The sequence below is a fragment of the Chelon labrosus genome (assembly GCF_963514085.1).
Source record: "Chelon labrosus genome assembly, chromosome: 16".
Lineage (NCBI taxonomy): Eukaryota > Metazoa > Chordata > Actinopteri > Mugiliformes > Mugilidae > Chelon > Chelon labrosus.
This window is the reverse complement of record NC_140349.1, coordinates 16,130,178-16,158,019: the sequence shown is the minus strand read 5'-3', so window position 1 is coordinate 16,158,019 and position 27,842 is coordinate 16,130,178. Positions and strand designations below refer to the sequence as shown.

Sequence of the window (27,842 nt, the reverse complement as noted above, 5' to 3'; positions counted from 1 at the left end):
GAACCGATGGTTGTGTCTGGACTAGATGTCAGTGACCATCGCTGTTGCATACTGTCCGTGTGACTAAGAAAATAGTCCAGTGAGCATAAAGCCGTGTTTCGTGGAGTGCTGCCCCCTTGGAGTAATATCAATATGGCTGCAGATCACGCAGATAATCCTGCCTTCACATAGGGTGGTATATACTGTGATTGCACATATTACGTAACGTGCAGTGATTGATTTTTAAATATTTTAACTGATTGCACATTATCAACCCCAGCGTCGCTTGACCTAAAAAATGAAAGCCATCCAGTGGTTATTGCTGGTATTGCTGTCTGAGTTGAATCGCAAATGTCGCAAAACTGTCCAGTGCAATCTGACGATGTCCACTCAATTGACAGCATAGCAACACAGTCCAACACTGCCAGAATGACCCTCCCTGAGAGATTTGACAGGAGCCACCACTTGGAGTTACTGGTAGCTATGAAAATGTTTTAGGTATTACAGGAGTAATGCACAAATTACTTAAACAAAGGTCAAAATAAATGCCCTCTCATTGCTCCTCAGACTCTTCTGTTTAGCCTTTGGTAGATGTGAATGGACATCAGAGCCAGTTGCCAAGTATTTCTTTTGAACGTGCCTGCTCTTTTCCAACTGTTTCCTAGGATGGCTTCTCAGATGGCTCTTTGTGTAAAAAACAAATAGAAAACATCAGTTTACTGTCACTGTACTGTAAGTTCTATTACATTTTCTGATTTCTCGGCACGATTTACATCTAGTAGCTGTTCTGGAGCTTTCAGATATCACACACTGGGTTGCATGCTTGGCCTGTTTCACTTTGAATCAGCATTTTCAAGACACATACAAGGGGATAAACTCCCTACCTGATAACCTGCCTGAACTACCTTTTTTCCACTTCATTCATTCGACCTGATCGTTTCTGTTGGCCGACCTACTGTATAGAAACAGTTTCTGTTTTGTTCTGCCTTAACCAGTTGCCAGTGGTTGAGTAATAAATCTTGGAGGTGGACGCTGTTGCAAGGGGGGGAGTTAATGTCTTTCACATTGATCAAATGAACGTTTCGATTCATGACTTTCCTAAGTTGTCTCACCTCAAGCATCGGTCAATTGTTTCTCTAAATGGGGCCACAGCCATCAGTGAGCACAACACCAGGCCTTGGTCACACAACAGTGAATCTGAGATGGATGTCATGGAAGCAGATTAATTAACTTCATCCTCCAGAATTGTTTAAATCAGTATCATTTATGAGGCTGTATGCTGTCGGTAGGGTTTCAGAAGATTAGACATACAGGTATCATGATATGTACCTGTGCCACATGTTTAACTGCTTTTCTTGACATTTTCTTTGATTAACTTATCAAGCAAATTTAGCAGGCGGTTCAGTGCAGTTCCAATACACACAGCTTTGCTAATACCATCGCAGATGTGACTGTCTCCACCACTCTCTCTTGCTTTGTTGTCTTATATTTCGCACTCCTTCTGTTCTCTTTCTCTTCCCTTTTGTTACCTTCCATTTGCCTTTGGGTGTCTCACAGCAAGACCATTTTCGTCCACCTCTTATTGCCTCTTTTACATTCTTCTCTTGGTAGCAGCTTGTCTGTGTCTCCCATGCTTATCTCCCTTCCCTTCCTCAGCCTTTTTGTGCTGCCTCTTCCCTCCCTCTTTCCGTCTGTCACAGCAGAGTCCTGAAAGTAAACGCAGCTGATTGACTCAGTTTGTCCTCCGTCTGTCTGCCGGAGAAAAGAGAACGCGGCGTGTTCGCAATCAGGAGAGCTCTTTCTCTCCCCGTGTGCCTGATAGTGCTGCCTTGCCTCGCAGGCACGCAGATATTCACACACACACACACACGTGCTCGCGCGCGGAGACAAAAATACTGTGATTGAGTTAACACCAGGCAAAGAAGATTTAGTGGGTGGGAGTGATGGGAGGAAACTCCGTGGGAAATCCCTCTTGCTCAGCGATTCATTCCTACTTGCCGAGCAGAAGAGAATGAAATGTACAGCAAAATCTTTGCTGTGAAGACTTTCATTATGACAAAATCTTAAGGAGATGACATTTTTCACTCAGCTTATCTTTATCTTTGAAAAAAGAAACATTGGACAAATATATTAGCTGACATACAAATAAGAGAGGAAGGAATGACATAATCAAAGAGGAAAGAAAAAGAAAAGTACCTGTATGCCTGATAAACATAGTTCAGCGGTGTTATCGTGCATATGTCACAGCATGATGCAGATTAGACTGAAATTCGTGTGATTAAATAATTAACATAAACAAGACTTCAAGAGAATACTATCATTTAAGAAATGACATTGTCACCTATTAAGCTAAAATGTCAAACTCCACTGAAAACAGTTTGTGCAGATCCAGAAGACATCTGAAATTTTCTGGTGACCCAGCAAACTAAACACTCCACTGTTATCACAAGCAAGTTGCTAATTGTCTGCTGTTTGGTACTGGACTTTGGCATTTTCACGTAACGTTTTAGCCTTTCGCTGAAAAGAGAGCTCCAAAAGCAAAACCAAAACAATGAGCTGAAAGATGCTAAAATGCTGCAAAATCTGTGTTCGACGACTTAATAGCACTACAGTGATCATCACAATGCTTGTAGAGAAACACACACGTACACAGATGCTGACCTCCAGTTCTTCTGAAAAGCAATCTATTTAGCAGGAGATGGGACCTCAGAGAAGGGTTCATCTCTTGCTGTGCCGGGGGAACAGTGGCTCGGTCTATTTAAAGACGCTGCTTCTCCCGAGGGACCTCCAACTGTAGATAGGTTCACTAATAAGTCTGGGAATTTGTGGAACTGTTGCTCTATACACACACACACAAACTCATGCTGGTATACACACGCACACATTGTAAATTCACTCAGAGATGATGTTTAATTGTGTTAATAGGAGTGTTTTTCCTCTTTCAGCGGAGCAGTTCTGGTGCCTGCTGGACATTGTGCCAATTAAGAACGAGAAGGGCGACGTGGTGCTCTTCCTGGCTTCATTTAAGGACATCACTGACACGAAAGCCAAAGCCATCCAAGAGGACAAGAAGGAAGGTCAGTACGTGTGTTGGTATTGTTGAATGGCTTCTCACAAGTGTTGTACAAGTGAGGAAAATATCCCCAAAGTCTCTAAGTATGAACTTTTTTCTGGCTTGTGAATTTTGATCCATCAACCTGAACTGTGAAAATAGTGTTTGCTTTTGTAGAGAAAATTACTCATTTAACAGAGACACAAAGTCCACAGTGAAGCTAATGTAATGTTCAGCCATCACCGATTTCTTTCTTTAACCCCTTAAACCCTGGGTTTTATTATATTTCCAATACCAGTTGCAATACTATGAGTCCAAAACGGAGTTTTGAAACACAATAAAACTCCTGATCCTTCTCACCAAGCCAGAGTAAGATTGGAAAAACAACAGCAGGACCCAAAATTGGAGAGATCAATAGGTAACTGCCTTGTATCATGCAGTCACTTATGTAGTAATTCAACCTGTTCTCCTAATATTCTCAAGACTTCTACCAAGTTTGACGCAAGAGAAATGAAGAACAACACGCGCCGCATACATTTCATGTTTTAATAGGCAGCCTCTGTCCCATGCTTGGCAACCTTCATAACATTACACCAGTTGTGTTTTTGTAACAGATACGCCCTGTCACATTGACCAGCTGGGTGGAAACCGTTGTGATATATTAGTTCTGTAGGGAGCTTGTATCCCATTTCAAAATTGTCTTGTTAAACTTATTTTTCGACACTCCCCTAATTTCCTTTTCCAGATCGATTTTAAGGAAAACATTGCCTGGGTTCTGTTCAGCAGTAATATTGTTTCCAGTAGAGGTACTACTGAGTTTTTATACTGCACTCAAGTCTTGGGTAGGTGATTAGGGTGGATGGTGGGCTGCAAAGTCCTAAACACATGAAGAGTGGAGATTAGCTTAGCCAACAGAGTGCAAAATGCTTCTCTCAGAATTGGCTGTGATGCTGTCTGAGTGAATTAAATAGGTGTTTTTTCTTCATGCTTAAAGTATTTTAAATGCATTATTATAAATACAAAAGAAATTAAGTTCCAATCGTTGCACTCAAATTCAGTATCCACAATATTTCTTCGAGGGCAACACCTAAGCTAAAGCTTAACGCTGCCTGCAAACCTAGAAGGAAGGTCAGTGTGTGTGTGCGCATATGGGTGAGTCTGTTAGTGAAGTCAGCAAACCGACTTTTCCCATCTCAGGCCTGCCGCCCCTGGATTTGCCTAATTACTCTCATTACTGTAAATATGGTAGAGCTGGATGCAGAAAGCAAAAGTTATTTTTGCCAACATAATGAAATGCTCTTCATAGGAAAGGAAAGAGGCTAATGCTGCATGCCTCTGTCAGAGAGGAACCCCTCAATATACTGTAATGGCTTTGGGTCTGACAAGCTTGTTTAAGTGAGAATATGCCTCATAAACATTTTGCATTTAAGTGCATCTCAGTGGAGACACGCTTTTGTTACGTTTAAGCCAGAGCAGAAAATTTACTCAAGATATTAGCACACTAAGTCTATATTCATGTGTTTTTTTTAAATCCGTCATTCAATCTCAGATGTTAGCAGACCTTTGTCGTCAAGCAGTGAGAGTGATTTGTGGCCCTTTCATTCTGGAAGGTAGAAAAAGAAAATCCTGGGACCATCCGGTCCTATGAAGATGTCACATGCGAGGAGAGGTTCACCTGCTGATGAATGATCTGCAGAATTATCCCAGTCATTTCCGGGTCTATTTTTGGATGGCAGCGGTGCAGATGGATATGCTGCTAGCAATCCCGGGACCACACATTAAAAGGACAACTATCAGTTTCAGTGATCTAATTCTAAATTTCGAAACCACAGCTGACAGTGTAAAACAGGTTTGCCAGAGGCGTCGTTTGCATTCTTTCGCGGACAAACAAATATTTTTACGGGTGAAAAAAATGGCAGAAAATTACACATTTTCCAAAAATGTTTCGTGACAGACTGAGATTTTGGAGTCAGTGCATTAACATGATTGACACAACAATTTTGTGCGAGGAATGTGCTGCTTTGTAAAGTCATGTGACGAAAGTGAACACACCAGGATAACACCGTGACAGACTGATGCTATGATATCACTGGGGAAGCCTTTCAAAGACGGACACCTCGGATGTGACCCACTTAGCACTCTGTCTGGACAATGTGGACAGTCTGATGAAGAGGGAGATCCATTCTGTGGCGTCGGCAGTACCTCTTTTCACTCACTCCTCCCCTTCTTTTCTTGTTTCTCCGTTATGATATCTCTTTGGTAAATCCCCACTCCCTGCTTTGTTCCTTCCTTCCTTGTCCTTTTCTCGCCTATCTCTTATCCAATCACATCTATTTCTCATCCACCGGAGCTGCTTTTACAATATCGGTAAACTCCCAGCATACTTATCTGCCCTACATGCCTTTGCCTTCCCCCCCATGCACAACTCTCACCCCTCTATTCCCGCTCTACCCCCACCACTATGGCTATAAAAGCGGAGGGAAATTCATTAGATCTAAAAATAAGCGTGTCTCTGTCTCTGTGCTCCTGCCGTGTCGCGTCCCCGAAGGCTGCACGGCGTTATGGATGGGCCCTGTCTATCCGCTTCGTCTGGGGTCCGTACGCACACTCGCAACACACACCACACAACAACACGTACACTTTCAAAAGGACACTCAGCAGTTATCAGTTCTATTCTCCAGCATTGTTACTGTCATTACCCCCCCCCCCCCCCCCCCCCCCCCCCCCAAGCCAATCTGGCCCTACTCCTTTCCTGTGGGTTCACAGCAGTGAGAATGGAGCTCAGAACCCAGCAGCAATAACGTGCCTACTCCCATTACCCAACTCCTTCGTCTGAACACATCACTCCTGCACAATCTACTTTATCTACTAATGCAATACACTTGGAAGAAACACACACCAGTACCAATCCTCCAGAGGAAATATAGCATACTATACTTAACTGCCTCTCTGCCCTTGTGGCAACTTATCAGAGCTGGGAATTGCATTTTTGTTGGAGACAGTGTTTACACAATATGTCATTATCAACCTGTGTGTACAGCTGAATGATGTCCATAAAAACAATTACAAATGTTCATAGACTTTAGAGAAGCAAAATGACATTAACTACCCAGTTGTTGTTTTTTTTTTTTTCACATTTCACTCCCTTTGTAAATTAAGCAGTTTGCTCAGAAATGAAACATTCTTGCTGTTGCATATTCATGTTTTCCTATTCAGGACAGAATATTATGTATTTCATCAAGCATAATGACTGACTCACTCATCAAGAGTTTACCTTGGGGGGTAAAGTATTGTAGGTGGGTGCGTACTAACTGTTGTGTGTGTGTACGTGTTTACAGAGCGGCGACGCGGCAGGGTGAAAACAGGCTCTCAATTCAGCTCAGCTCGTCTGCGAAGCAGCACCGTGCTGTACCACATCTCTGGTCACCTCCACAGCAGAGAGAAGAGCAAGATTAAACTCAACAAGGTATCACTTTGACTCTTCAAACGACGGAGCAGGATGTACCGTGTTGAGGGATCACTCAAACGTGGGAGGGGGCCGACTGTATAATATGGGAAGTGACAAGATAACTGCTGTTATTAAGGCAAGGTGCACAAAGTCAAGAGCTGGGAGCTGAGAGGGATGGAGGAGGACTCTCCCACGAACAGTGAATGAACAAGAAGATGAGTTATTTGTGGCAGTGATTTAACTGATGCATAATAATACTGACATGTTAATGTAGGGAAGTTAAATAGTTTCTAAGCCAATGGAATAACACTACATCTGGATAACAAGAAGCAATTCACATGTTTGGAGATGTTTTGTTCAGAGGTGTGGTGTAGCATCACCGTAACCCGTGACTTACACTTTGCACGGCTAATGCAGCTGCAGCCTCTGTCTGTCTCTGCTGAACTAGTTCTTCTTTGGCGTTGCATTTCTTCAGCTGGGTCAAATAACTAGTCTGCATTTCTGATATTAGCCAGTCAATGTAAAGCAATCCTCTTTCATGACATACTTTGCAGCTCTTCCCCTTGGATTCCTTGAGAAGTAAACTAGATATCTAAGATGAAACAGTTTTTATACATCTGGTGGTCGGCGTTTCCAGAAGATCAACAGATTTTGAACCTGAGCCGTAGAATCTTCAAGACTGTTGTTGTTGTTCACACTATGAGCTTAATCAAGATGGATTGAAAAAAAGCCTGGAAATTGCAATGAAGGACCAGGTTTTAGGATTTTGTGGCATCTACTGATGAGGTTACAGACTGCAACCAATACCCCTCCCTCACCTCTCTGTTCCCAAGGTCCTGTAGTGGGTGACATGACTTCAGTGTAAAAACGCAAAAAGTCTTCCCTGAAGCCAGGGTTAGGTTTGTCCCTTCTGGGCTCCTGTTGAAAGATATAGGTCTCCATGAAAGAGAACACTCTCCCCATGTGTATATGAAAGCCTCATTGAAAGCAACAGGCAATTATAAACTAATAAAAAATAAATAACAGTGTAACTGCTATATTTCAGTTCTGCTATGTATTTATTGACCCTTGACTCTTAATCCAAGATTCAAGATAATCTCCAAAATAAACTAAGTGTATGTACTCCAAAAAGAAACTACCTTGCTTATGTTTTCCAATCCGTCCAGAATGTATTCGGAGACCTACCTGCGTTGCCAGAGTACAAAGTAGCCGATGCGAAGAAGTCCAAATTCATCTTACTTCACTACAGCACATTCAAAGCAGGATGGGACTGGTTGATTCTGCTCGCCACGTTCTACGTTGCTGTGACAGTGCCCTACAACGTGTGCTTCATTGGCGACGACGACGACCTGACACGCAGTACGACTGTCAGTGACATTGCTGTGGAAATACTATTCATCATAGGTTGGTTGCAGTTTAGAAATGATTTACGCATGAATAATCGACCCTCTGCGATAAGCAGCATTTACAATAACTACGTCTGATTGTTTGTCTTTTTCACTGCCAGACATCGTTTTCAATTTTCGTACCACTTATGTCAGCAAGTCAGGTCAGGTCATCTTCGATGCTCGACAGATATGCATCCATTACCTGACCACGTGGTTTATCATCGACCTGGTGGCCGCGTTGCCCTTTGACCTGCTCTATGCCTTCAAAGTCAGCGTGGTGAGTAGCCATCGACTTGTTGCTTTTGCTCCCTGTTAATAATTCAGACCATAAATATGTATGGTAAACTATTATAGATGATCAATTAATAATGTTTGGGCAAAGCAATGATTTTGAATGCTGTTGTAAAAAAAATAAAAAATAAAAAATAAAAAAAAGTCATGACTGATGTGCTTTCCAGGGCCAGGCACCTCTAATCTTGTCACTGTAAAGAATGGCACCTCCAGAACATTTGACATCTCATACGAATAAATCACCTTGACTGTTTCCGGAGTGGCCCCAATGCCTCTTTGATTTGTCATATTGATTCCACATACTGTAGAAGCACTAAAGGAAAACAATCAAATCCTTATCATTAAAACCCGTCTTCTGTTCTGCCTCAGTCAAACACACAGCCCCCTTAAGAACAGTTGAGTGGAGGCAGAAACAGAGATACAGAGCAATTAGGTGGACTATCTGGTCTTGTCCCCGACCAAATGATATCCACCCAATCGAAGCGCTGCACTACAGGGAGCTTTTGATTGGTTTCTTATGGAAGTTTTTGCTTTCTGGTGTCTTATTTGGAGAAAGAGATGCTTTCTGCTGCCGCTTGGCTTAAATCACCGCCGTAATGTGAATCAAAAGGTTCAATATGCGGTATCGGATGGATGCACACAAGCATCTAATCCTGCGTAGAGTAGGTTAATGTGTGAGCAAAAACAGTAACAGCGCAGTGACGGTATTTATACAGAGACTTCTGACATGTACGTGTGATGTACAGTATGCCCTACAGTTTCATCTCTTCTGCCTGTTGCTTTTATTTCTTATTTAGACTATAATCCTTCCTCTGAGCACCAAGTTTCTATTTTATCTGGAGCACCTGAAACTTTTCTTGGATGCTTCCTTGGTTTGTTTCATTATTCCTGACTGCAGCAGAAGGTGAATTCATAGAACGCTGGTTACTTTTTTGCCTAATCCGTCTCCGTCGCTACAGTTGCTCACCTCTTTAACTAATAAACTAATCAGCGCTGGTTGATGTTAAACGCATCACTGAGGTGCTAAGCCGACACAGGAATGTCCCCACAGACAGCAGATTTAAAACACAGGTATACTATAAATTACAGAAAGATCTACCAGGTACGGATGAGCTTAATCGGTATTCTGTAAACTTTTTTGGCAAGGGCTTAAATGTGGCGTAAAGGCGTATGTATAAGCTGTAGGTATTAAAGAATCAGAAGTCAAATTTGTGGTGCCCATGAGAACTGTACAAAAAGTTACACAGGTGAATTATTACATGGTTTAAAAAAACATTAGAAACCAAACTGAGACATTTAATGAAAGAAAAGTAAACAATTAGTGAGAAAAAAGTAAAAGAATGAGTGTCCGCAAATGCTGTAAAAGAAAAGAAAAAAAAATGCATCTCAGGGAAGGGAGAAGGAGTGGGAGGGATCAATGACGGGCCGCTCCAGGCGACGGTACCAGTTTGGTTCTAGTCTCTTTTAACGGAAATACCAGGTGCTCCCAGTAGGTCGGGATTTGGATGCAGGGGTTCTGTTCTGCCGCCGGGGAGAGCAGGAACGGCTGGTAATTGCGGAACGTTCTGCGTGATGTCCCCTCTAAGGAACGAGCATCCAGACTGACGTCCCCTTTGAGGACAGAAGTCATCCTTTACCAGAATGAGCCACGGGGCCCCAGCAGTGTCCCTCCCTTGTGTTGTCCCCTTTTTTTTTTTGTCATCTGCCTCTGTCATTTCTGCTTTTCTGTCATGTTTTATAGTCTGTCAAGTGGACCCATTTGACCCCGACTTTTCTTCTTCTCTCCTTCTTAGAGCAATGGTTAAATTGCATGTCCTTTTGTTGTCAGGGTAATGCTCTTATTCCCCATAATCGTCACTCTATACTTGACTTGAATAACCCCTGAGAAGAGTCCCCTTATAAATTGTGCTATGCTAAACCAGCTGATCATCCATCTATAATATTTTTAGCATTTTGTTCTGCTTTAAGATCACGATGCAAACACGGTCCTTCGTTGTTAGTATTGAGACTTTACAATTATTACAACAGGTCCTCGGCCTGGATGGCTCCTTGGTATTGGCAGTGATATTCATGCTTTTTGGAATGGCATGGTTGCATCAATAAAATAAATAAAAAATAAACATGACCAGTCACGCTGTTGTGATAGGCTTATAGGGCTGAAGGCTGCAGGGGGAGAAATAATGAGCATTTCATCATGTGCACAAATATTGCCTTAAAATGTAAAAAGAAAGGCAATCAGGTCGCTAAATGTAAATTTCACACCTGATGAGCAGGGGAAATGAAATCGTGAATGGCAGGGGTGAGATGGAAGGTGCAGAGGGAGAACTTGGAGGAGGAGGAGGAGGAGGAGTTGGCAGGAGGTGCGTATGCGTTGTTGACTGCATTATATTGCTTACTGGTTATGCTGCCGGAATTGGAGGTGGTGGCAGGCTGCTTTCTCCATAGGTGGGATGAGAGTGGTGATAGATGGTGGAGAGGAGATGGAGCTTCTCCCCCGGGCCCTGTAGGAGGCTTCATTACCCCTCGAGCAGCAGTTCTCTATATCTCACAGGAAAAAAAAACGCCATGAAACATACTGGAGACATCTCTGATAAGGACTGTCCACATATCTCCTCTCGTCCTGTCTCTGTCACACACACACACACATACATTTTCTCTCCCACTTTCTCCATCTTTTTTTTACCTGTTCCAAACACCATCATTCTTTTCCCGTTTATGTATTTTCCGTATCGCTTAAGAAACACCTTGACTATAGAATTTCTGCCCCACCTTCCCCGTCGCCACCAGCTCCCCTTCGCTCCCTTCCCACCACACAAACGCACTTGCACCATACATCAAATACCCTCCATGTCCTACATCCCTCTAAATAATAGCTGTTATAGGTGTGTGTGTGTGTGTGTGCGAGCCCATGTGTGTGTGCACCTCCAATGGGGATACAGGATGGCAAGTCCCAAATGATGGACTGATGCCGGAGATTGCCTGAGGAGCAGGTGCACAATGGATGACATTCACTTCCCATCAACGGTGCATGAAAGTCAGCAAGGTGTGAAAAGGAACTTCACATTGTGTGCGCAAGTCAGGCGGTGGTTGCGGAAGGCTTTTTGATTTGTTGAGGAGTGAATTAAAGAAGCAGAAAATATGGAAGTGAAATGAAAAGAAAAAGAAAAAAACATCAAAACAAATTCACCTGTGAGGCAGCGTCTGATTGCTCTAATTGGTATTTTTATATTCAAGTGTCCTTCATCAGGAAATCTTCAAGCAGATCGTATTGTAGAAATGTTTACAAGCATTCGTGGAATTCTAATTATAGAACCGGAGAGTGTTTGAGCGGCCTCTACGGCTGGAGAGGACTTGAAGCACGCTTTGCGTCTCTTCGACTGCTGCTGTGAATTGTGCAATGCCACGCGCGTGCATTAAGCCGCTTTATCGCTCATCTCTGGAGAGTTTCTGTCTGCAAAAGGGAGACAATTGCACTCTGCTCCTCTCGTTCAGATGTTCTGCTCCCCTCTCTTCATATCTGCGTCTCTCTGTCTGACTTTGCCCTCGGCAGAACATCAGACAACCTCGAGACATGAAGAGGAGGTTGTGTCGGTGTGGTTTTTGATCACTGCTGAGCATGGAATGAAACACATGTTACCTTTAGGAGTGTTTGCTGTGGAGAGGGAGATGGAAACGATATGGTGTTACTGTAGTGATGTCAGTGGTAAAATGAGGACATCCCCTGGCAAGTTTTTCTCTCATATTTGAACTAGCAAGTATTAAATCTTATTTTACACTGTGCCTATAGATAATGTTGGTATACCTGAGCACAATCAGAATCAACCAAGATTATAATTTTTTTTATATATAAAACATACACAACAAAAGTATCAGTAGATATAAATTTCTTCTGTGGAGAAAGTAAGTAAACCCTTAGCAGAAATAAATTACTATAAGTGTGTTGAATAATTGTCCACTAGTCTCTTAGATCAGCCTGGTGAAATGTTTGACCAGTGACCTGCATGTTCTGCCCACTTCAAATCCCACCGCAATATTCAATGGGACTAAAACCTTAAATTTTGCTGGACCATTCTGTAACCCTACGTTTTGGGCATCATGCTTAGAATCATTATCCTCTGAAAAAAGGCTGTCCCTGATTCAGTTACAGCTTCCATCTTCAAGCTCTCTTTGATATGTTGCAGATTTCATTAGTTGAATCAATGTCTGCGAGAAGCGAAGCAACTCAAAATCACAACATTTCCATGATCTTGCTTCCCGGTTGGTTTGAGGTCGTTTCCCTGAAAGGTTGCCTTTGGTCTGCACCAATCAGTGGGCCAAACAACTCTATCTTCGATTCATCCAGAGAACAATATTACACCTAGCGAACCATAGTTTTGCCCTAATGTTCTTTTGTGCTTTATCTGCAACACCTCCCATACTGAATTTGACGGAGCATCCGGAACTGGAAGTCCCCTGACATCTACACCACTTAGATGATAACTGGATTTACTTTCAGTGGAATGGTTTATGGCATCCACAAACATTTCTCTTAAGACTTTAGACAGCTTGTTAGATTTTGTCATAATGTTAAATAGCAAAGAGGACACCAGTCCCTTGATGTCACAAGCTTAAATAAGGCAGGTCCCACTTGTTAAATTTTTTTCTATGTGACTGATCTGAAAGGACGACACAATGTCCGTTTCATTTGTCTCACTATATCATCTTCATAATATCATTTTCATATCATCTTCATAATAGGCACCATTTCAAAGAGGATCAAATGTTTTCTTGCCCAAAACCAGTTTGTCAAAGTGCCCGCAATTCTTTTATGACTGTGCATGGTGAAAAATCCATTTCCCATTTACAGTAATATCCTTAATGACAAGAACAGCGTGAAAGCAAAAAATATTCACCATCTGTCACCTAAAAATAAATCCACTCATTTATTGTTCTTTGTCCCCAGGTGTCCGTGGTGCACCTGTTAAAAACCGTGCGCCTGCTTCGTTTGCTGCGCCTCCTCCAGAAGATGGACCGCTACTCGCAGCACAGCACGGTGGTCCTGACCCTGCTGATGTCCATGTTCGCCCTTCTGGCCCACTGGATGGCCTGCATCTGGTACATTATCGGGAAGATGGAGATGGAGGCCAACGCCTACAACTGGGATATTGGTGAGCACTCGGGGAAAAAACATGCCAAAAACACTTAAGAGCTCCCTTGATGTTAAAACAAACGGTGAATCCCTTTCAGCACACCATGGGTGCCACTGGGCACTACACCAAAATCAGGAGGAGCTTCTTCAGACACTGCTGGTGGTGGGATTAGTGTTACTAGGGAATGTAATATGATATGAATGTGTTATTTCTTGGGACTTTTTAATTTAATTAGATGGCTGAGAGTATGACACTGTGTTGGCTAGTTCTCCACAAACCTTGACACATTATAACCTTGAGGAAATTCAGATTAGGTTGTAAAATGATTTGTTTTTGCCCAAAAGAATGTATTATCATTATAACATTTGCAAAAGCTTGAATGAAATGTGAATGCTGAGAATTAAAAATAATTTACCACGGTCTTTAGGCGGGAATGGGCTCTACATTTATCTGTCTGACAGAGTGAGCCATTATCCAGCTCTGTACTAAATCAATATAAACGAAACACAGAGCTCCTATGTGCAAAATTCTATACAATAAACGGTTCATTTCTCTGGATCAAAGCTACGGGACAGAGCTAGAATACTGGATTTTGTATTGATCTTCTGGTATTATAAAAGAAGTCTTTTTTCTGATTGTTTTCAAATTGAATTCTTTATCTGTCACATACCATATATGTGGGTAAACGTGTCAGCATCTTGACGCATGGCCGCGTCTTTCCTTCATTTATTTCAAATCAGCTGTGTTTCTGAACGGACATCGATGCATTAACGCTTCAACTTACTTGTTGAGCAAGTACAAAGAGCCGGGGATCTGTTTGGCGTCACTGTCCTCCTATATGTGTATTTAAGACGGTTGCATGCACTTAATCTATGGTGAAGCAGGTATAGATTTGTTACTTGGTAATGAAGCACTGCTGTTACGTTACAGTCCTCATAGATCAATTGAAAAGATAACACGTGTGGGTTTGAATTGAACTGAGAGCTCCCTGTTATATTATATTACATACTCATTTCATCATATTGTGATATTTTGCCGTACAGTAGGTGTTTGTTGGCCAAGGACAGCTCTGCAGGTTGTCTGGTTCCTTTAATGTTACAATAAACTGTGTATATTAGCTGCTAAATTAAGTTCATGATTTCCTTCATTGATTTTATTGATTCCCTCATACGTTCCTTAATATTTATTGAGTAAAAAACGACTGCTACTTCAGTTGTGTGTGTATTTCAAAATTGCTGTGAATGGCTTGATTCTTCTCATAATTAATGACGGTGCCTCCAGGCTTCCCCCTCAGCCTCCGGGTCACTCCTATAATGAGGCCCCCTGGGTTGATCTCTGGTCAGTATCGATGAGCTGCACCGCTTGCAATTACATCGCTCTTGCGTCTTCCTAACTGCTTCCAGGTCAGCATTGACTAGGTCAGGAGAGCAATGCAGATTTCTCTTCACCAATTACTGCATTTCAGTGTCATAAAATAACAGGTCAGTACATGAGGCAGGATTAATGTGTTGTTTCCTAATTATGCATTTCTGACGCTGAAGTGAACGCGTTGAAGTCAGGCAGCTATGAGGTGCTTCCATCCAATTACCATTCATCAGTGTCTGCAGGAGACTCTCTTGGGATCAGCTGCATGTCTCCACACTGCACTGACCAGGGATCAGTTCTGGTTCTTAGGCATCTGATCTGCTTCTACAGTAAAATCCATTGTTCTGCAGCTTCCACTAACTCCACTAACGAGTTTCCAGAACTGAGAAACAATGTGCTAGGTTCGTCTGTATCTTCTCTACATACAGCTGCCTAGACCAATGTAAATGTGGTAGAAAATGATTCAAATAAGAATGTTTTATTCTTTTCATAATAGCTGTAATGAAAGTCAATTGATACATTTGGGTACTTGTATCTGACTATTTAACCATCCGTTTGTTAATTACACCATTTTGAAAACAGGGTGGCTCCACGAGTTGGGGAAGCGCCTGGAGTCACCGTACTATGCCATAGGAGGCGTTAACGGGACCAGCAATGGCCCGTCCATCCGCAGCGTCTACATCGCCTCGCTCTACTTCACCCTCAGCAGTCTCACCAGTGTGGGTTTCGGCAACGTGTCAGCCAACACTGACGCTGAGAAGATCTTCTCCGTTTGTGTCATGCTCATAGGAGGTACATGCAACACATGAACACGTACAAAAATCCGGGGACGTATCGCAAGCAAGCGAACCCGCACTTTTTACGTGGCGTTACTTTTGACAACAGTGGAAATTGGAAATCATAAGAGAATGCGTTGTTGCTGCAACAGTAGAAAAAAATGAGCGCTTATTTCATGAAGAGCGAACCTCTCTGAGACCATACACATAGATTTGCTGCCCAAAATAGATCATGAACACACACCGTGTGTCTAATATGTAAAACTTCAGTAATCTTCACATCAGCGTAGAGCAATTGTCAGTATAAAAGGGCCACTGCCGGACATCAGTCCAACGACCCATACTGCTGGCACAGTCAGGATGGTGTGATGCAGTTTAAACTGGATTGTTACACTAGGTTTGGTTTTTGGAGATGAAGTGAGGTCACTGTTGTGGGGTTTTCCCAGTGGACTCCCCCCCCCCACCCCCCACGGTGGCTGGGCTAAATGCTAAATGTCCTTGGCTGCCTCGGGGCAGTAGCAGTAGCAGTAGCACTCACACATACACACAATAGCACGCACACAGCTTGTGGGTTACCTGAATCCAAAACCAAGACAAAGCACCTGTTCGTTTTATAGCAGAGCACTGGTGTAAGAAGTTTGAGGATGGAATTTAATTTGTTCTCTTAGAATGAATTTAAAAACCTAATCTACATTCATTCCACTGTACAGTTCACCTGTGTCACTATAGAGGAATAATTCTACTTTGATTTCTGAATTAACCATTACCATACCACAACTTAAACCTCAAACTGTTTTAATAAGATTCATCAGTGTCATCAGTTGTCTTTGAACAGTCACAGCTTCATGTCCAGTGGCTTGCGACACAGCTGCAGTTGAAAACTGAATGCGATCAGGAGAATGTATTACCTGTGGGCGTGGAAAGGGCAGGTATAAGTCATACCAATCAAATAAGCGCCTCCTGGTCCTGACATTGATGTTCCTGTCTGGAAGGAATGGAGGTGCAAGACAAGAATGCAAATATATTTTTAGCTTGTTCATCTGTATATATGATTTTTGAAATCAAATGGAGGCGAGCGAACAGCATACAGGCATCTGTATAACTGGCTTTATTCATGGCGCTTATTCCAGCTCTTATTTAAATATATCTACCTCTATACGACATGAAAGAACAACAGTATTACATCAACAGAATGACTGCTCCTTGATGTTTATCTCAAAACACCATTGACCTGGTTTGTGTCAGCAGGTGGTCCGAGTTCAAATCCCAATCATCCTGCTAATGTTGAACTGCACCCCATGCTGTTCTTCTCCCTACACTTTAGTTCAGTAAAGTTTGCAGTGAAATATACAAAAATGCGATATTTTTCTGCTTCACCCAAAGGCTAGAATAGTGTCCTGCAGGTTTTCCTATTTTGGTTCCCTGTCCTGACAGCCCACTGTCAGCTCAGTCCATTCCGTTATATTTCAATCATTCTCATGCTCCATCATCTATTTCCTGTCTAACTCTCCCTCATCCGTTCCTCCTTTTACCCACAGCACTGATGCATGCCTTGGTCTTTGGTAATGTGACAGCCATTATCCAGAGGATGTACTCACGCTGGTCCCAGTACCACACCAGAACCAAAGACCTCAAGGACTTCATTCGTGTCCATCATCTGCCACAGAGCCTCAAGCAGCGAATGCTGGAGTACTTTCAGACAACCTGGTCGGTCAACAACGGCATCGACTGTAATGAGGTGCAAAACAACAACAATCCATTTTTTTGTGTGAATTTGAAGTCAGGAGTGTTTTATGTGTAAAGGCATACCCGATTTCTCCACCAAGCACCTAAGTCAGCATTAACAAGCTTGTTTTAAGCTTCTCAACGGGACAGCATAGAGGGATCAATAATTCATCAGAAAATTCACATGCTTCTCACATATCAGCCACATTTAAGGTTCATAATGCGATCAATACTACATGATCCCGCACAATGTGAAAGCAAGTTGTTGCCCACAGCACCAACTGACTTGCATATATTTGGACGGTGTAATTGTCTTCTTGGCGATTTGATAGAGCCCACTTTGAGCTGCGTGACACAAAATCTAGACAATCTCAACTGTAACAGCAGCAGACAACGGTCAGCACGTAAGCTCGTAAACTGTGTGTAAGAAATACTTGTTTTTGAATAGGACAGCTTAGAGGAAGCACAAACAGAAAAGTCGGCGGAACACCTTTCCTTGACAAGCTCAGGGAAACTGAGGCAGCCAGTCAGCAGTCAAATAGTAACTCGTCCCTCCAGGCTGTGAATGCTGGCGAGACAGCTGTCAGAGCCCAGACCAGGGCTTAGATGGAGTGATGATGATGAATCCCAGACAGATGAATTATAGATGGGACTGTTGATTAAACTCAGCCTGGTGCTGATGAGTCATTGATCAACCCCATGTGCCGGTGAGCTCCAGATTTTTGTCCTGACAAGCTGGATAGACAGATAGATGACATGCAATGTTTTGACTTTTTTTCCCACCTGTGACAGGGCTATTCCAGATTGTATTTAACTCAATGTGATTTGTCATTCATTCATAAAGTCAATTCAGTAGTGTAGAAGTAATCATACAGCTGTATAATTGTACCAGAGATTGGAAATCAGGTCTGAGGCAACCTAGTCTGAATGTTTAGTCACAGAATTGCAGAATTGTGTTCTCATAGCTGTCATGCTCTTCACACTCTTGCCTTCTTTCTTCCTTTTTTTCTCTTGGTTTCATTCTCTCTCTTTCTCCCCCTCCCATCATCTCCACAGCTGCTGAAGGACTTCCCGGATGAGCTGCGATCCGACATCACCATGCACCTTAACAAGGAGATCCTGGAGCTGTCGCTGTTCGCCTCTGCCAGTCGCGGCTGCCTGCGCTCCCTGTCACTGCACATCAAGACTTCCTTCTGCGCTCCTGGAGAGTACCTCCTTCGACAGGGTGACGCTCTCCAGGCCATCTTCTTTGTCTGCTCGGGGTCCATGGAGGTGCTGAAAGACGGCATGGTGCTCGCCATTCTGGGTACGAGAAAGGGACGAGGACGGGGCTCAGTAGTGGGGAAAAGGGAGAAAGAATCTCTTTGAACCATTATCCTAGTTTTAAAAAGAAAATCCCATAAATGTAATTCATAAGAAAGGTTTTCTGCTGCCTATTGTATTAAAAAATGATCCTGTTAATTAGTTCATTGTGTAAACATGGAAGCTTGCTTTGGGCAGATGCCATTTTCTAGCAGTAAGTGAGTTGAAGAAGGGCTTATCTAACCGTAGCCTTAATTCTCAAAGCTTGATCTTAGGCTACATACATTTAATGAAGCACTGAGCAGAGCTGACAGGCAGGTGTTGTATTACATTATATACCAGTAATCAATTCAGGCCACGATTGCTCTGTTCCATGGTGGTATGACCAGTCCAGCTGAGCATGATCAGGTCTGGCCTATAGCATCGTAATTCAGTCCACTGTCAAGTTTAATCTGAGCTCTCCAGTGGAGTCCAGCCCATTTAATCAGCTCCATTCACTGGAGTTTGGTCATTTTAGTTCCATCTAGTCGAGGCCAGTTTAATGCTGTCCAGGCCACTTCCTTATTGAATCAGTCTGTATGTGGAGCCCAAAGCCTGGAAATCTGTTTTCAGTTGCAGATTTAAATTAATGTTTTATTTGCTAAAACAGCAACTAATTACTGCATCAGCTGGCATGATAATACAAAGGTCTGTTTCAGCCCTTGAATAACCCCTAATCAGCAATTCAGAGTAGTAGTATGCTAAAATAGAAACTGGCTCATAATTAATGAAGGAATGTGACTCCATAGCAAAAACTGCAATTCAGCTAAAACTAAGAAAAGATATTTGTTCGTTATAATTATAATAAAAAGGGGTGTCGCATTATTCATGCAGTAGTATTTATGAGATTTTAATGGAAAAATGGAATAGATTAAAATTAATAAAAGACAGTGTGTTAAAGAAAAAAGCCATTACATCATCCATCGCAATCAGACGATACAACCGTTTCTCAAGAAGGAATACACTTGGTTAAAAACATCTGAAACATGTGTCCCTTGAGCCCTACATAGGCAGATCTGGATCAAAACAGTTTGATCCTGAGTCAAAACAGGCATAACATTATGACCACTTCCTGATATTGTGTAGGTCTCCCTTGTGCCTCCAAAACAGTTGTGACTCATCAGAGAATGGACATGGGCCTACTGAGGGTGTCCTGTGGTGTCTGGCAACAGATTGTTGGTAGTGGGGTCCCATGGGTTGAGGGGAGGGGCCTCTGTGGATCATCCCACAGATACTTGATCAGTTTGTTATTTAGTGAATTTGGAGGCCAGTTCAACACCTTGTGTTGTTTTTCGTGTTTTTTTTAAAGTTGTTCCTGTTTGTGTGTGATCCTGTGTCAGGCTGCATCCTGCTGGGGATGGCTGCTGCCATCAAGGAGTGTCATTGCTATGGGGTGGGTGTGCCTGGTCTGGTCTAGGTGGGTGCTAAATGTCTAAGTAACATCCATTACAGTACAGTAACATGCTAAGACCTAAAGTTTCCGAGTAGTAGGAGAAAAGTCATAACTCATATGAGCTTGTGGCTACAACATGGGGAGCCACATATGCTTGAAGACTGGCTTCCAAGTGGTAACATCTGCTGTAAGGGGAAGTGCATACAGAGACGATATGGGGACAAGGGACCATGGAATTTTAATGAAATTCTTCAATTTCTAGAGATGATAGACGTACAAACAAGGCATGTTGCCAGTCACAAGATGGTGATGGTTATTTACTTCACCTGTCAGTGGTCATAATGTTGTGGCTGTTCGTTGTACATTAAAAATATGAAAGATTTTGATACAGTCTTGTCAAGTCGAGAGTTTACTATTTTATTTATCACATTATATGGTCGCATGATTAACCATTCAGCTTCTTAACCATTCCATACTACTTCACAAACCTCTTCCTTTGAATGAGAACAATTTGTAATTTCTACATCTGTGCTTTTAACATCTTCTTAAAACTGGCAACTTCTGGCAAAAACAGTTTTGGAGCTCATTTAATTCCACTCAAATGGACAAATGGATTATTGCGTTCCCTTGTCACCATCACAACTCTCTTTGAGGACATCTGCATAAAAGTGTACCTACTTTTAGTCTGCAGTGAAAAAGCGCTGCAGATATCTTACCCAATCTGTATGCAGAACACTGTAAATCTGAGACAAGATTCCAACTAATTCTAGCGGTATCCCCTACCACGCACACCCGCTGTGTAGCACGACCTCTTGTCCTTGTGACCTTAATGGCGTTTGGTATCTGACCTCCGGGACACAGCCTTATAGACCAATCTGGCACGAGTGTGTGTGCCAGGAACTTGTGTGTGTGAGAGTGAGTCACAGAAAGGCGGTTAAAGATTTGAACCTCCATCCATCAATTTGTTTCCGTTGCTGTAGGTACTTAAAATCGTTATATCAGTCCATATGTTGAGCTGTGTATGTGTGCCTGTTATTAGTCTCGGCACCTGCATGCTTCAGTAGAGAGAGAGGAAAAAAAAGAGTGTTTGCGTGTTCTTGGGGCATTTGTGTGTATCGAGTAGGTGGAATTGTTTACTGCTGCACAGAATGGCGTGTGTTTGTGTGCGGGGGCGGGTGCATGTGTGTGTGTGTAGGCTTGACAGGCACAGAGTATTGTCTCTGTGCTTGCTTGCTGACTGTGCAGAAGGTCAGGCTGACATTGAGTGTCTGACTGAAGGAGAAAAAAAGCGTCTTTCTTTCTCAGTCTGTCTCTCTTTCCGTGTGTGTATGTGTGTGTGTGTGTTTCTATCGCCCTCTTTCTTGTCGCACCACAAGTCCGTGGCTGCAGCCCAGTAGTCTATAATAGGGAGCGGGTGAGAACGAGACAGGCCACGTTGAAAGATGTGAAAGAGAAAGCGTGAGAGGATGGGGAGAAAGTGGAGTGGATAGAAGGAAAAGGACGAAAGAATGTGTGTAAACGTAAGTCAGGGTGAAAGGAGAAGAAAGGAACGGCAGAAAGTGAATAGCGAAGAGAAGGGGAGGATGAAAGGACGCGGGGTTGACGAGACGAGGGGACAAGACAGGAAAGGTACTTGGAAGAAGGAGTGGAGAGGGAGGAAAGTAAAACAGAAAATAGGTTGGAAAATGGAAGGAACAGGAAGAACTGGGAAGGTAAGGATTAGAAGAGGAAAACAAGGAAGAAGTATGGAAGAATAGTTAAGAGGGAAGGTGTGATGAGAATGAAGAAAAGAAGTAAGGAAAGAAAGAAGGAATGGCGGCAGATGGAAAACATGAAGGAAAAAAGGAACGGATAGAAGCAAGGGGAAACAGACAGAAGCAAAAGAGAGGGGGGGAGAAAAGGGAAATGGCAAAGGGGAAAAAGAAAACCAGGAAGGAAAAGAAAACTAAATTGATCCTTCCTTCTGAAGGATCCTTCTTTCCTGTTTAATGACAGAAAACATTAAGCAGGAAAAAAGGATTGAGGAAAGTAAACGAGGATGAAAAGGGGAGGAAAATGTAATAAAAAGGGAGCAATGAAGGAAGGAAAGACATGACAGAAAAAAGGGAGGGAATACAGAAAGGAAAGCAGATACGACGACACAGAAGACAATGACAAAGGGTTTCTATATAACTGGACCAATGAGAAATCTAGGAGCAGAGAGAGAATGGATGAGAGAGGAGTTATGACCGACAGAAGGAGTGAGCGGAGAGACGGCAGAGCAGACAGAGAGATAGAGAATGAAAACAGTCCTGACTGCCCCTCCATCAGCTGCAGTGTAATTTAGCCGCGTTCACAGTTCACAATGACCATGATGAATAATTTATCCCTGCTTAAGGGACATTAGCACTAACGGGGTACTTAGCTTCGCCCTGTATGTGGAGCAACAGCTGTCACAGCCGCTTCACTCAAAACTGTCGAATTTGCTAGAAGCAGTGACAGTCATTCTACTTTATAAATAACAATTAGAGGCAAAAGCAAAACAGTGATATCCTCCTTTTCTCGTTTTGTGTCACTTCATCCTCCTTTTTAAACATTTCTGTCTCAATCTTAAGCTCTTCCGTTCAACAAAGTGCTGGTTTTGTGGTCGTATCTGTCGACGCATCGAGTGAATGCTCTCGAGTAGGTGGCAACAGTTAATTAGCAGAACACATTAGCGTTCGTGTAAAAACTGAACAGAAAAGCCAGTTGTCAGGTCTGTTTATTTCCAGCTGCCTTGATGTTCATTGTTGTCGTGTGTGGTGAAAAGAGCCGCGGGAGGTGGATAAAGCTGAAGATACAGTTTGTCAAAAGCCCGAATTGCAGTGACGTTAAGTCATGTTGGAGATGTTTGTGCCAGTTTTTCTCCTTGTGTTGGCCTTAATTGTGTCTCCAACGTTCTGTAGTAAAAATAAACTACTCAAGCCAACAGTATGTCAGTCCGCACTTTCATACATGCGTATAGTTTTCATTTGGAATAATATTCTCGGGTGGCTGAATCTGTTATAAACGTTTTATATGTCATTCATATGTACCATCTTTTTATAGATCCATACACTGTATAAACATTACACTGTAGGGTTGAGTACAATTGCAATACAGTACAGTGTTTTTCCAGAAGTGCCCACTGGTGAGCAGTCAGAAGCCCATATTCAGACCCCAAATCTCCCAGAGTCCGCTTCTGCTCGCTTCTGCTTAATGTTACTTGTATGTGGTGTTTGCTGTTCTGGAGGTTCAGCATCTTTTTCTCTTTTTATACGCCTGCATGTCCTTTAAAACGTCCAAACTGCGTCACTTCTCTAACAAAAAAAGACACCTCTTAACAACCAGCAAACCTGTATACCACCACTTCCTCCTTCTTCTTCTTCTGGGTTTATTGGGCAGCTTTAACCCGTCTACCTGCATAGCTGACCTTGGTTACTTGGTTACATATTGTGTCCCTAGATTCAATGAGTATATTCATGCTTCCTCAAGCTTGGTTTAGACTCAGCCTACAGACCTTTGTAGAGTCTGCGCTGTGGCAATACAAGCACTTATGTGCATTTTTGTAATTACACTCTAGGCTAGACTTAACTGTCAGCTTTGTTGAGCTTCTCTGTGTACTTCACCCAATGGACACTGCAACTGAACGGCTCATGTCAGAGTTGCAGTTAAAAAATCTTATTCGACAGTTACTTTTACTGAAATCAATATGTCTGAGCAGAAAGACAGGAAAATGCATTTCGGAGCAGTAAGTAGTTAAATTTTTGGTCCATAGTCTGGATGTAGATGTAGGGTATGATGCCACGGCAACTGCCCAATATTGTTCTTACTGATTGTAGTATTGGTATTGGGACACGATTATTCCACCCCTGATTGTAAGACGGTAAATAACTTGAGTAAGTAAGTGAGTAACTAGAATTCAGTACAGCTAGACATGTCAGCAGGACAGATGCATGTCGACATGAGGGCTCGAGCGGAGTCTTGATAGAGTAGTGGTCCACTTAATGTCTCAGCATTGTTCTGCCCCAAAACTTGAGTACTCCTTTTAGAGACCCTGCAACAAATGGAAGATCTGAAACTAGCTGGAGTGTCCGCATCAGACACTACAGCGTCTACAGCTTCAACCCCTTTTACCAGCCTGCAAACATCTCTCCATGACCCTTTTGCTGACCTGCCTTGTCCATATCTCTCTCTCCGAGCAGGTAAAGGCGACCTGATTGGAGCGAACCTGTCCTTAGATGACCGGGTGATAAAAACCAATGCGGACGTGAAAGCCCTCACCTACTGTGACCTTCAGTGCGTCAATCTGAAAGGGCTCTACGAGGTGTTGGACCTCTACCCGGAGTACTCTCACCACTTTGTCCAGGACATCCAGCAGGACCTCACATACAACCTGAGGGAGGGACATGAGACACACGTGAGTCCATCCAACTGTCCTAAACAGGGAGTGCTCCAAGGTTTCAATCCAAAAAGTTAAAAAGTTGAAAAAAGTTATTGAAGTAAAAGAGGCTGATTTTTAATAATCTTCACAAATCCGCAATAGTTTCTTTCTAGACTTTTTTTATTTTTAATTAAGTTAATGAAGCCTAGGTATAACTCACAGCAGTACAGTGCAGGAGAAGCACTTAATGTGCCAGCTTCTCTGTGTAATGAATCACTGTACTGTAATAATGTGTGAGCATGACTGATGAGTTGAAAGAGAGGAAAGTAAAAAAGGGCTGGATAGTGAGGACTGGACTTTGAGTGTGGCCGAAGAAAGCAAAAGGTGAAATGCCTTAAAATAAGAAAAGTGTTTAAGTGTGTGTGTGAGCGAGCAGGAGAGAGTGCGAAAATATCCAGGGCACTTGGAGAAGCTCTGCTGCTGTAATTACAGTCAGGTGAATCTGTCTCTCCCAAACACCACTGGCCCACTTACACGCACACACACACAATACATGCCGCAGGGCTTTTAGGTGAAGGTAATGTGCAGAGGGGCTGCCCAAATCTCAAGACCGAGCAGAGTTTAAATGAAGACAGGAGGAGGGACGCAGCTGTGGACAGAGGGATCTTTGCGAAGGAGATGTTAGGATTTGACTGTATTTGAGTACAGTTGTGTCACTGTATTAAGGCGAACCATTTTCTGTAACTGCCTCTCCGTAGGTTTCTCTTTAAATTAAAACTGAGTAAACAATGTGGACGAACATGTTGATTTTCTCTCTCTGTGGTTTATTTACTGTGTATTTTCTTTCCTGGCTGTCTTCCAGGTTAAGGCTAGACTGTCCACAACAGCTCTAGAGACTCAGGTAACAAACTGCTGGCACTCTCACACAATCATACACTGAATAGGGGCTTGTGAACCAAGCAGTTCTGGGAACTGGAGCCTCTCCTGAGAATTTGATACATATTAAGGGGTCTTTTTTCTGTTAGTATTCGAAATGGAAATAGGCGTACTTAACATGAAGTAGGACCTAAAACAGACTTCTAAGAACTACTACTGTTCTCATTTTGAACGCACAAAAGCTGGTGCAACAGTTCTCCACCAGTATTAGTAACTATAAAGCGGTTCCTGCGGTCCAAAGGTGCCTGTTAATAGATTTACAATCAAAAGGCAAAACTTTCACACGCCATTAGTTCAAAAGACTTGTCATATCACTTGGATTTAATCTCTGCATTTACATGAGCACTAATATTCCATTAATAGTCCAAATAATAGCCCAATAAAAATGGAAGCACCTCAGTCGGAAAGCACTGACCTAATCGGCCCAAACACAAGTTAATTCAAAGATTAGCTCCTAATAACCAACAGATAGATAGATACTTTATTTATCCTGTGTCCAGTAGCATCACTAAACAGAGACAGGAGGAATTACATTGAACAAACAGGGTCAAAAAATAAAAATAAAACTGAGGTGCAATATATGGACATGAAGATATTTGGTATTAGAGTTATATAGGTATTGTGCACAGTATATAGTGAGATATGTAAGATAGTAAATATATAATGCTGTATAAAAAATATATAGTAGCAGCAAGTAGTAGCAGAGCAACCTCACTCAGTTGTGTCCTCACAGCAAGGCGTTGGAGAGTCTTATGTCCTGAGGGACAAGCGACCTCCTCAACCTGTCAGAGGAGCAGGACAGAGACAGCAGCCTGTCACTGAGAGAGCTTCTCTGTCTGGTAATGGTGTCGTGTAGAGAGCGGCGGACATTGTCCATAATGGACCGGAGTTTGTCCCCACACATGCAGTAAACATCAGGTGACATGATGAGTTTCTGAGGGCTGTGGCTCACGTAACCTTTTTCTTGGAGACCTTAAAAGAATGAAAAATACTTGAATACCTTGATGGTTGAAGGGCTTAAAAGACAGTTCTCATGAATGTCTTGTGACGTGTAAATGCTTGTGTGTTACCAGATCATTTTAAGTTAAGCTGGGATCTCTAATCAGAATTGTAGGGTTTAAGAAATATGAATCACTTTAATGTAGTTTCTGATACCTATCCACGATATGTTAATCAGCTAAGATTTCAAATTCAGTTTTTCTGATCTATGAAAGGTCTGTAGGGTGACCCCACATTAGACCTCCTTCATTCTTAATGGACACAATCATTCTTTTAGACTTAATGATTAAGATGAAGAGATCTTTTTTTGGTGGGGAGGTTGAGGGAAGACGACTATTAATTCAGCTCAAAATGAGGCGCTGTCATTAATAGCCAGAATAGAGGCCAATGGTCTATGTGCTGACAAGCTGCTCAGATTTGCAGCAGAATCAATTCATCTGTCGGAGCCACTAACCTCACACTGGTGGTATTTTGGTCCAAGGACATGGGACCAATGGGTCACAGGTCGCAGATCAATAGGTGACTGTGGACGTCATTTAGTTATTCAGTTATTACCAGATTGTGTCCCCATCTTATAGTTAATCTGCATCCCAGCAATTTAGCTACAGCGTACTGCAGACCCTTGACAATAGACACGCACATACACTGGCCTGTGTTTTAAGATAGATGTCAGAGTTCACTAGTGTTGCACTTACTATTCTGTAGGTCATGGTTTCAGCCTAAAACGTTGATCTGAGGATTTTTTCTGTCAACCTTGTCACTTGAGTGGGCTGCTCTTTGCACTTACAAGTCATTAGTGGATTTATGTGTATTGGAAAAAACAAAACATCGCGCCGTTCAGGGTCACAGTATTAAAGGTGCAAGCACGGCTTCAGCATCTTTAGAGGAAGCAGAAAAAAAGTAGCGTTAACATTTGCTGAGACACAGAATGTAGAGAATTGCTAGTTTTTCTTGAAAGGACGCATTTAAGCAAAACAGATATCATTAAGCCCCTCGCTTTAGATGCTTTCACATGAATAGATTTTAATTTCATTCGTCAGCTCTCTTTTTTTCTTGTTATCTTATCTCCAAAGCTTTGTCTTAGTCCTCAAATCCCAGGCGATTGATAGCTGTTTCCACTTTCGACATATCCTTTCATGTTTTTTCTTCAATTTCTTTTTCCAGACTGGAGTGAGAAGGAATGGGCGAGTGGTTCAGGGCTATCCGCCAATTGTAGAGGGACAGGAGGTTCATGAGGAGGAGGAGGAGGAGGAGGACGAATGCGAGGCCATGTCTGTATCTCTGTCGTCGGAGCAGAACCGAGCCACGAACCTCAGGGACGCTGGTGGGAAGTCTCCACTGTGCCGACCCAGCGAGAAGACCATGGCACAGAGCTCCAGCAGGTCTCGGAGGAAGATCCAGGAAATTACTCTCACCACTTTAGACCCTTCCAACCTCAGCCCCAGGTGAATTTGACTGCCATTGATTTGTCTATGTGCCTGTCTAGACCTGTATCCCTGTGACTCTGTGTTATGTCTATTTTTGTCATTCTTCAGACACTATGTGTAGGAAGAACTAGGCCTGAGACGAATGCAACGAGTAACATGTGTTTCAACGCTTTATTTACTAAACCTCGTTGCCACAGTCAGTTGAAAGTTAG

General features: G+C 42.6%; 1 protein-coding gene across 1 annotated transcript in view; it reads left to right on the top strand.

The window, feature by feature from the left end:
• kcnh8 (potassium voltage-gated channel, subfamily H (eag-related), member 8) overlaps positions 1-27,842 on the top strand; it is a gene marked incomplete at both ends in the record, with an annotated part of 47,819 nt that overhangs the window by 14,739 nt on the left and 5,238 nt on the right. The window contains 11 exons of the mRNA XM_084563582.1: positions 2,925-3,056; positions 6,370-6,497; positions 7,646-7,883; positions 7,987-8,144; positions 13,101-13,305; positions 15,235-15,444; positions 16,967-17,166; positions 18,210-18,459; positions 24,090-24,304; positions 25,131-25,169; positions 27,368-27,648. Coding sequence (XP_084419708.1) covers positions 2,925-3,056; positions 6,370-6,497; positions 7,646-7,883; positions 7,987-8,144; positions 13,101-13,305; positions 15,235-15,444; positions 16,967-17,166; positions 18,210-18,459; positions 24,090-24,304; positions 25,131-25,169; positions 27,368-27,648 — 2,056 coding nt within the window. The remainder of the gene's footprint in view (positions 1-2,924; positions 3,057-6,369; positions 6,498-7,645; positions 7,884-7,986; positions 8,145-13,100; positions 13,306-15,234; positions 15,445-16,966; positions 17,167-18,209; positions 18,460-24,089; positions 24,305-25,130; positions 25,170-27,367; positions 27,649-27,842) is intronic.